This window comes from Saimiri boliviensis, chromosome 1 (assembly GCF_048565385.1).
Source record: "Saimiri boliviensis isolate mSaiBol1 chromosome 1, mSaiBol1.pri, whole genome shotgun sequence".
NCBI lineage: Eukaryota > Metazoa > Chordata > Mammalia > Primates > Cebidae > Saimiri > Saimiri boliviensis.
The window spans coordinates 46,410,567-46,421,467 of record NC_133449.1 but is presented as its reverse complement, the minus strand read 5'-3'; the positions used below and the strand labels follow the sequence as shown (position 1 = coordinate 46,421,467).

General features: G+C 36.4%; 1 protein-coding gene across 3 annotated transcripts in view; it reads right to left on the bottom strand.

Moving 5' to 3' along the window:
- Nucleotides 1-472: 472 nt before the first annotated feature.
- SOCS5 (suppressor of cytokine signaling 5) overlaps nt 473-10,901 on the bottom strand; it is a 59,669-nt gene continuing 49,240 nt past the window's right edge. For 2 of the 3 annotated variants that reach the window (XM_039462431.2, XM_039462428.2), the window contains exon 2: nt 473-3,575. In XM_039462431.2, the coding sequence (XP_039318365.1) occupies nt 1,953-3,563 (1,611 nt within the window). In that variant the 5' untranslated portion in view covers nt 3,564-3,575 and the 3' untranslated portion in view covers nt 473-1,952. Of the gene's footprint in view, nt 3,576-9,653; nt 10,064-10,901 lie in introns of those variants that run through there. The other variant, XM_074396810.1, reaches the window with a different exon arrangement.

Genomic DNA, 10,901 nt, shown 5'->3' with positions numbered 1-10,901 from the left:
ATGGACAAGTCTTTGGTTAAAGTTCTACATTTTGGGCATTTATTTTTAACTAAGATGGTCCCCAAACCAATACACGGTGCTGATGTATTACTAATTCACAAGACTTCATTCAATCTGCTTCTGATGCAGTGGGAGGTTACATACTCATTTACTATAATATGTCATTGGATAGTTTCAATCTTTCACTTATAAGCAGAGAAATCAATAGGCTTACTATTTCTCTGTCAGTTCTGTTATAACCTAAACTGTACAGGAATTTGCAGTAACTATACATACTGTTCCACAGTATATGTGATTATGACTGATAAGATGTAGAGCATTAAATTTGGAGTTAGCTTATTCTGATAAATCAATATTAGACTGTATAATAACTGCATTAACTATGGAAAGATTGTTAGTTAATGCTTATATAAAAACCCCAAACCATTCCATTTACAAGAGAAATTGTTGCAAATGTATAAAACAGCAGATATACAAGGAGAACACCAAACATACTTTATTAGCACAAAAAAGCAGCCATAACAAGGCACAGCAAGCAGAAACATACATTAGCAGTCAAAGGGTTAGTGTTGCATACAAATATAGCTTTTCTTTTTTGTAGCCTTGGCAATAACCATAGGGATGTAAAATAACATTCTGTAGCAGCAGGTAAGGAAACTATGGAGCACTCACCAGTGGTACAGAGCACATAAACAGAAAGACACAAGAATGGATTTGGCTACTTTAGTGCAAAATGTCTAGGACAGAACTGTAAATTCAGTCCAGTTACTAAGAAGCAAACACTAGAACTTGATATAACTTCCAAAAGAGCTCACTCAAGTAGTAGTACATATTATTCTAAGTGACAAACAGGTGCTAAGTAAAGTTATTTACAGATACAATGGTTACAGTACCTTTTAACTCTGCAATTTAGGTTTCAGATTTTCCATTAAGAATTAACTGCACTGAAATTCCTATAAATTATACTTAAGCAATTCAGCTATGAGAGTTTACAAAAAAGAGATAAATACTGCCATCCAAATTATTAATTACAGTTCAACAATAATCTCAACATCAGCAACCACTGTAGTTACTATCATCTGATTTGTTTGGCCATCTTCTAGTCTTATGTACTTCATGGTTCACAGAATCATCCTGGGCATAGGAAAAGATCCAACTTTTATGAAACAACAATTAGACTGCACATCAACTTAAAAAAAAATCACACGCAAGACTACATTGCAGCAGCTATTCCAAATGCCTGCTTTAAGTTAAAGCACTCACTTAAAAAATTAATACCCAGGGCCTTTCAATAAAATTCTACTACTAGCTTTGTAAGTCTGAAATTTTAAGAATGACTATTTAGAAAATCTGGTTTACTTAACAGTACCTTTTGCAGAAGAGAAAAGGTGTCTGATTATAAACTACAACACTGAAGTCAACTGCACTATGCCCTTGTGGCCAGAAAACTGCATTTTTTTTCTAAAAGGAAGGCAGTCTTTTATTTTTTATTTTTTGGACTTCCAAAGCTTGATTTATAGTAATTACAAACATCACTACTTTTGGAAGGTTATAGAAAAACTCTTAGAAAAAATAATTTCAAACATTAGTCACACTGTTGAAATACTCATCCAATATTAATAATTTGTTCTTCAGTAAGAAATAGAATTCTTCATAACAAATGCCCCAGAGTTGCCTCACTCAAATACTACAGCCATTAAAAACCAAACTGTTAGCGAAATCGGCAAAATGTTTTTGTAGTCTTACTGAACACCTGTAGCTCTATCCTCTGTTGTTCCAGTAGGCACCATGTTTATCTGAATAAGTAACAGCAGGTCGCATCTGACAGATACTAACACTAAGCTTACATACTGTATGAAAAAGCCTAACACTGCTATGTGTGCTTGCTATAAGTGTACTGTCTGATGCACATGAAAGCGGACCTAGTTAACACCCTTTGGGGACAGGAGAGTTTACTTTGCCTTGACTGGTTCTCGTTCTAACCAGCGAACTCTAACTTTTTGTTTATAATGATATTCTTTTAAAAAATCCTGTAACATTGAGGGTAGAGGGAGCCCATCAATGCCATCATACGTAGTGCACCTGCAGATTACCGCACGGCAGATATACTGCAGGCTAAAAGGAAAAGTCCTATTTAGTGATATAGTAAGCAATGGTTCAAAAAACATGCATGAACTTGGATCTTTATAATGTTCTAAAAGTCCTGTTACAGTCGAGGAGTGAAATACACACGGGTCATGGGCATCAAAACTAAAGTTGTGATTCCACTGCTCAATTCGGGCATGCAGGGATCTGTTGTAACGTCGGAAGCTCACAGAGAAGAGGTAGTCCTCTTGCGCAGAGTCCCTGAGCAAAAACGTGCCTTCAGGTTTCCCTTCAAGAAGGGCTTCTGCTTCATAACGGTCCATCACTCCCCAGTAACAGGGATTCCCTGTAATTTGAAGCAAATCAGGCACAAGGCAGTGTATGTAATCAATCTGTGTGTGGACTTTCCAAGCTCCCTGTCTGCTAACATGGGTATGGCTGTCTCCAGATACCTGACGCTGCTTCTGCCTCCGTGACTGCAAACACAGGGTGGTTGCATCCTCTTCTGAGTCACAATTAGCTTGAGGAATTGCAGAACTGTCCCCACTTATTTCAGTCATTCCAGGAGCTAACTTTGGTCCCAGTTTATATAATGGATTAACCTGTGCAGTAGCTTCAAATGTATGTATTTGTGCATTGGGAGGCGGATCAACCCCTTCTTCAATACTAAGCCGCCTTCTCTCTCTAAGCCTATCTTCTTCATCTTCTGTAGAAACCAAAGATGGATCAAATGTATCAAAAAATGTTGAATGTGGGCTCACAGGAGCTGTATGCTGTTTAATCAAATGCCATTTTTGAGCTAAATCTGAACCAGCAGGAAAAGGGCATTTCTCAAGCATTAATTCAGAAAGATGGATTTTTCTTTTATTGGAAAAGAGAGGCTTTGACTGCTTGCTGTAAGTTCTCATGGGAAAACACAAGCCCACAGTATCCTGCAACCGCTGTCTCAGAGAGCGACTTCCTACAGTTCTGCTGGAAACACTGTCCATGTCGTGCACAGAACTTACGCCATAGCGCCTCTCTCTCCTTTGAAGTCCACTTCGAGTTCTACCAAACTTTTTATCAGTATCTAATGAACTCTGGGTCTTTGTAGAACAGGAATGTTTTTTCTTCCCACCCCAAGGAGCATGTCGAGAGTAGGAATCTCTTCGTGCAAGTCTTGTCCCTGGGGTAACGCAAGAATCATTATCCTTTTCGATGCTTATTTCAACAATTTGAGGGATTTCAGTGGCACAATTTTGATTTCTCCTTGAAGAATTCTTTGAAGGGCTTAATCCCAGTTCTAAGGCAACATTTTCTCGTAAGGGACTGCTTTGTTGCTGAGGAGTTGAGTCTCCTATGCTGATGTTTTTTTCTTTGACAGACAAACATCTGTTGGAGTTCATGTCCACATTTTCATTGTGGCTTCCTCCCTCATGACTGAAAAGATTCTGACACCTGTATTTGAAGTTATTCCACATTTTTCCCACTTTATCCATTGATTATAAAATCTAAAGACAAAACAGGAAAAAGAGAAAAAAAATTAATCAAAGTAGCATGTGAAGGTAGCTAATGCAGTGCCCACACCCATTCCCATTCAGAATTTCAGTGATACTGGCTAAGAGTTCACTGAAGCAATGAAGCAGTTCACTGCCCTTCTGAAGTGATGAGGCACGTGTTCTGTTGGGCAGCAGGAAGGCCACAGGGCCTTTTAGGCACTGACCTGTTCAAGCCAGTCCTTACTTCCCATTTCCCTTCCAGTAGCATATTTTGAACTCAGGTGAAAAGAAATAAACACTCTTAAACTCTGGTTTCTTTTTCCTGTGCATCAACCTGTCTCCTTAATTTGAGTATTACAAAGGCAAAATATGCTCCATATTGTTGAAACACACTTGCATACAGCTTTTCAAAAGTTATAACCAGGAGCACATTAATGTAACACAGTAAAATTAGTTCAAAAGCTTTAATTAGTAGCAATCTTCCCGATTTCATGTAACCAGTTCCTTGCTATTATAAGGTTTACAGCTTCATTGCTTACAAAACACCTTTATCTTCCCTGTCACTCTACAACATATCAAATGTATCCATGATTTTGAAGAAGCAGTTTGAGTACAAAAGACATAAACTACAAAAATATTTTTCTCTCTTTTTTTTTCCTTTTCTTTTCTTGAGAGGGACTCTCATTCTGTTGTTCATGCTGGAGTGCCATGCGCAATCTCGGCTTACTGCAGCCTCCACCTCCAAGGTTCAAGTGAATCTCCTGCCTCAGCCTCCTGAATAGCTGGGATTAGAGGTGCGCATCACCATGCCCAGCTAATTTTTGTCTTTTAGGAGGGATGGGGTTTCACCATGTTGATCAGGCTGATCTCGAACTCCTGACCTCAGGTGATCCACTGGCCTTGGCCTCCGAAAGTGCTGGGATTACAGGCGTGAGCCACCATGCCCAGCCAGGACAGGTGTCTTTAAACTTCCCAATTCTTAATCCAGGAAGAGTTTGGAAATTATCACAGAGTAACAGAGAAAGGCTATGATACTATAGTACTCACAAGAACAAAAACCAAACACATACAATTTGGCATCTTTATTCTTGTTCCTTAAAAAAAAAAAACAAAAAACTAAAGCAGTTTATGACACTTTGCAAATAAATTCTTTTAAGACTACAGTATCAACAGGCACACAATAATATCAACAGTAACTAAATGTCAACATTAAAGAAATGGAAAAACCTAAACTTAAAATTTCAATTGGCTTTGTCACATTATGATAGCAGAAAACTCTGGCTGATATCTTGCCATAATTTTGACTTATTATTTTTGTCATAAATGCTTGTATTTTCAAGAATTTGAATAGGGATAAGAGAACAATAGAGAATAAACTTTCTTAGAATGAATTACAGGTCTTCCCATTAGTTTCTCACAGAAAAGGCTCTTGGATTAATGGAAACACAGCACAGAAAATTAGTATCTGTGATATCATAAAATGTACTTTCAGATGATTTAATGCTTTATTAAAAGCATACTGTCAGGCACATAGGGAGTTTGCATGGTAGTTAATATTTATTAGAATAAAATGTATTAGGCAAAACTGTTAAATCTCAGTAAAGTCTATTTTAGAACTGCCTCCTCTGTCTTGCAAAAATCTTTTCTTCTAAGCCCTTTTATGAGGTTTATACCATTTGAACCTCATATGCCTTGTTATCATTTATCATTCTTCTTAAATTAAGATTTCAGTTCCCTGCCCATAGTCCTAATGTAGCCTAATTCCTCCCATATTCTTGGTGACTCCATTATCTTGGTATATGTTATCTTCCAATATCCTAGTCCTCTTCGTTCTTAGTTTCTTCTCATTTTTTTTTTAAAGTTGCTTTTTATTTTTACCTAATTCATATATTGGTAGTTTCAAGGTCAAATACCACTACAAGACTCTTAACAAAAAAATAGCACCACCCACCACGTGGCTACTAGAAATTTTAAAAGTAACATATGTGATTCAGGTTATATTTGTATTGAACAGTACTGATGGCGAGCAAAGGCCAGCGAACCAAAGCCTGAAGGCCAAATCTGGCCCACAGCCTGTTTTTGAAGGGATCCCAGCTCAGAAAAGTTTTTATATTTTTACAGGGATTAAAAAAAATACACACACAAAGAACATTTGACAGAGAGCACATGTAGTCTGCAAAGCCTAAAATATTTTGTATCTAGCCCCTTTCAGAAAAAGTTTACTGACCCTAATCTACCTATTTAAGATAAATCACATCACTCTAGACACTAGAAGAGCCACAGTCAAGAAGCCCAATAATTTAACTCTCTTCTCCATGTTTACAGATTTTGGAGCTATCTAAAGATACTTCTCTGACAAGCAAATTATACCCCAAAAATAACTTTTAGAAAGTGACCTAACCTAAAACCACTCATCTCCGTACATAGATCTTTGTAAGTTGTATGAATGAATATGGTATGCAGAAAACATTTGTTCTTGCCAGGGTACAAAAGGCAGTTTCTAACACTGAACCCTCAATTCGGTTTCACAGAGCATGAAATCTAGTTATTTCTTTATTCTTACTCTGGAGCATGTTATCAGATTGCATTGTCACAGAATATTCTAATTTAAAGAAAGGTATTATGCTCCATACTCCATGGAGAAAGATAGTTGATTTTCTTGACATGTGAAATGTGATATGGGCAGTTGTACTATTAGGAAGGAAAAATATACTGACAGTAATTCATAGACTAGTCGACATAAGAATCAGGAAGGCATTTCAACTATCTTGGTATTAACAATGTCAGATTCAAACTTCTTTTGTTTTGCTGAATTTTTAGAAATGTGTTTCAGATAGAGCTGAAACCCTTTAAGATCTAAATGACAACTCTATGACTTTATGGTTTTATATAAAATTATACAGGGGCTAAAAAAGTATTAAATTTCAATTGCATTGATTTTAGAATAAAAGTTTATCATCCATTACAATCTCTTACATTTCTACACATGCTTAGCTATTCTTAAAACTATCCAAAACAAATTTCTAAAAAGTTATTCTTTCCTCAAAGGAATAGTAAGTTAAAACTGATTTTATAATGTTTTTGGAAGATAAATAGCTTTTGTTGAAAAATTAGATTTAACCAGATAAGCTACAAATTAGAACTATGGAAAATTAGGTCAAATTCCCTCACTACATAAATTTACATATATAAAAATGAAATAGTACAGTCAATGGCCCTTGTTAATGCCAAATAGTATCTATTACAAAATTTACACAAAACGAAATAATTGAAATAGTTCCCAGGAGTTTATTTCAATGGGACTTAACCCATACTTTGAGAAATAAGTTTAACATGTTTTCAGAATACATTAAGAGAGAACTATTATACTTACATAATTATGAGTTATATTCTTAAAATATACAGTTAAATTATAACATAACAGTTATATTCTTAACATTGAATGCCATAAAGAGGAAGAATGTGACAACTCAATTCCTTCCTCTACTATTCAATCTATCTAGACCTCTTAGCCATAACACCTTTCTAATAGAAAGACCTTCAGTTACAGTAACAAAATTTGTGGCATGCAGGTTGATTAAAAGTATTTCTGTATCAAATTCAGGCACAAGAGGCAGTTTAGGAGACAAGTTTTGACTGATATTTTGGTGGCATTTCAATAATTTTTAGAAAAAGATAATACAATGTTTGACAGTAATACTGACCCAGAATTTCAGGAATGTGTGGCTGTCATAGCTACAGCTTCGTAAAAAGAATTTTAGAATCACCTGGCCTTTTAAAAATGATTTATTTTTAATTGTTATTTAATATTAGGTTGAACCATATAAAATTGCTATTTTGTGGGTAAAAAATGAACATATAATTCAACCTCAGAGTTACACTATTACAGTGTACATAATACATTAATATAGTAGACCATGTACACTCAAAAGAAATACATTAATATAGTAGACCATGTACACTCAAAAGAAGGTGGAGCCCTTTAATCTAGTATACCCAGACACTTGTGGTTCCCAGCAGTTGAGTTACACTTTTAGTTATGTTAGGTTCCAAACCTGTTCATGCCATTTATATTACTGTAATTATGTGATTTAATTAAATGTTAATTAGCCTAATGAAATATGGAAGAGTAGGGAGTTGGATAAAGTTAAGTGACTCTGAAATACTCAATAAAAGTGAAATACTTATGCTGCTGAATTAGGTATAGGCCAAGAAAATAGTTCAAAGAAATGGAAAAAATACTGCAAAGATCTATGACGATTCTAAACTAAGAATTCATCTGAAGAGCCTAAATTCTTGTTCTACTTAAAAAACTCAAACTGGAATCTTACATGATATATTATGGGCATGGATTCCCCAATACAGACAATATGGAGCTACAACTAGCAGACCTACTCTGAAAGAAAAGGCCTTGGCTCTTTCAGTAGTGTTTGAACCAAAGCAACTCCATCTTGAATAGGGGCTGGGTAAAATAAGGCTGAGACCTACTGGGCTGCATTCCCAGGAGGTTAGGCATTCTAAGTCACAGGATGAGACAGGAGTTGGCACAAGATACAGGTCACAAAGACGATGCCAATAAAACAGATTGTGGTAAAGAAGCCAGCCAAAACCCACCAAAACTAAGATGACAACCAAAGTGACCTCTGGTTGTCCTCACTGCTCATTCTACGTTGATTATAATGTATTAGCATGTTAAAAGACACTCCCGTCAGTGCCATGACAGTTTATAAATGCCATGGAAACATCAGGAAGGTACTTTACATGGTCTAAAAAGGGGAGGAACCCTCAGTTCCAGGAATTGCCCACCCCTTTCCTGAAAAACTCATGAATAATCCACCCTTTGTTTAGCATATGACCAAGAAATATCATAAGTATACTCAGTCAAGCAGCCCATGCTGCTGCTCTGTCTGTGGAGTAACCATTATTTTATTCCTTTGCTTTCTTAACAAACTTGCTGTCTCTTTTCTTTATTGACTCACCCTTAATTGTTTATTGCGAAGGTCCAAGAACCCTCTCTTGAAGTCTAGACTGAACCCCTTTCCGATAACAGCTCCTTTCATAAGACTGGCAAATTAACATACAGTTATATTCTTAAAATTAGAATAAACTATTTAAGGTATGTATCCCTTCTTATGACTTCTCGCTTCATTAGACTTGATAGACAATTGGTTCTAGCTGAATCAGATAAGAGGTCTTCCTCAACAATCATAATTAAAATTTATAGTAGTGCCAGGATTAAGTAGCAAGCACAAAGTCCTAATGATAACAGGGAAACATGACCTAGTTTTGGGGTTGAGGAGTAAGGAAGACTTCTCTGAGGAGGTGATATTTCAAAATTTTATCCTGAAGGATAAGAAGAAATGAATCAAGACAATGTTCTACAGGCAGAGGAAATAGCGTTCACAGAGGTCCTGAAGCAGGAATGAGCATGGCATGAACAATGGCTGAAGTTAATACAACCTAGTGAGTGAGGGGAAGCATGTCAAGATGAAGTTGGAGAGGTAGGCCTTATAATCCACGATAAGAGAACAAGGGCGGATGCTGATACGGCACTGAAGGCTACCACAGGAGTCCAAGTAAGCACCTGACTAGGATGCTGACAGCAGAGATGGCTATGAGATGTTCAGAAGTCAAATCTATAGGATTGAAGATCAACTGAACATGGGAAATGAGGAGAGTTGTATAAAAAAATGACACTAGGAGTCTAGCTCAGGCAAATGTAAGAACAGAGATGATGTTTAGAGATAGCAAACACAAAATAAAACTATTTTGTGGGTAAAAATGAACTTAGATCTAAAAAAAAAAAAACTAACTAATGGGAAATAATTTAACAACTTGTAATGAATCCAAGAAAGAAAGAAAGAAAGAAAGAAAGAAAGAAAGAAAAAGACCAATCTGGACAAATGTGTGCCCCTTTTTTGGATAAAGCTTCTCTGACATCATAAGAAAAAGAAAAATTTGGCCAAGCACAGTGGCTCAACACTTTTGTAGGCTGAGGCAGGAGGATCGCTTGAGACCAGCCTGGGCAACATAGGGAGACCCTGCCTATAAAAAGATTTTCTAAAATTAGCCAGGCAAAGTGGCACGTACCTGTGGTCTCAGCTACTCAGGAGGCTGAGATGGGAGGATCACTGGAACCTGGGAGGCTGAGGCTGCAGTGAGCCAAGACCACACCACTGCACTCCAGGCTAGGTGACAGAGTGAGAAAATATATTTCAAAAAAGAAAGAAAAATAAAAAATAAAATGTAAACATCTTAAAATTAGTCTTTAGGAGGTTATTTGAGAAGGGTATCAGGAGAGGTAAAGGCAAATAAGGATGACTTTTAATCACGTAAGTAAACAAATGTAAAGAGAAGCATGTCGAACAAAATAATCAACTAGAAACTCCAAATAAGACAGCCTAGTTTTGGTGTTACCAATTAGCATGTAACATACAAATTTAGTTTTTAGAAACAGAAATCGACAAATCTTTAGTTTATTAACAACTGAAATTAAATCTAATCTATCAAAAGCTGAGAAGCTGAAAATATTTTTAAAACATTCATTTTAACATTTGCTGAGTACCACATGTGGACAACATGATGATACAGTTCAAGCTCTCAGATGTAAATATTTAAAGTTCTTTCTTTATGCCTATTTACTCTAAATTGACCAAAAATTTAAGCAAACTTTATTTGCCAGATACCAAGTGCATAGCAGCTTAGAACCTGCAAATTAGAAGGATTGGGGATGTGGTTATAGAGGAGTACTATGAGTAAGTACACTGTCCAGAGCAAGAGAAGACCAAAGAAACCTTAAAACGTGTAACAGCCCAGGGCCACAGACTACATGGATACATTATGCAAGACATTAAAAAAGGAAACACATGAAGACATGAAACAAAGATTTAAAAGATAAGAGACCAGTTGGGCACAGTGGCTCATACCACTTTGAGAGTCCAAGGCAGGCACATTGCTCAAGAGTTTGAGACTAGCCTGAGCAACAAGGCAAAACCCTGTTTCTATATACAAAAGTTAGCTGGGTGTGGTGGTGTACACCTAGGGTCCCAGCTACTCTGGAGGCTGAGGTGGGAGGATCACTTGAGCCCAGGAGGTCAAGGCTGCAGTGAGCTGTGACTGCATCATTGCACTCCAGCCTGGCCAACAGAGCAAAATCCTGTCTTGAAAAAAAAAAAAAAAAAAAAAAGGTAAGAGATCACTACGAACAACTGTAAGCAAATAAATTTAAAAACTAAAAAGAAATGACTAGATTTATGACTAGATTTTTTAAAAAAACATAAATTACCAAAACTGACTCAAGAAGAAATTAAAAATCAATGGCCATTAAAGACTGAATCG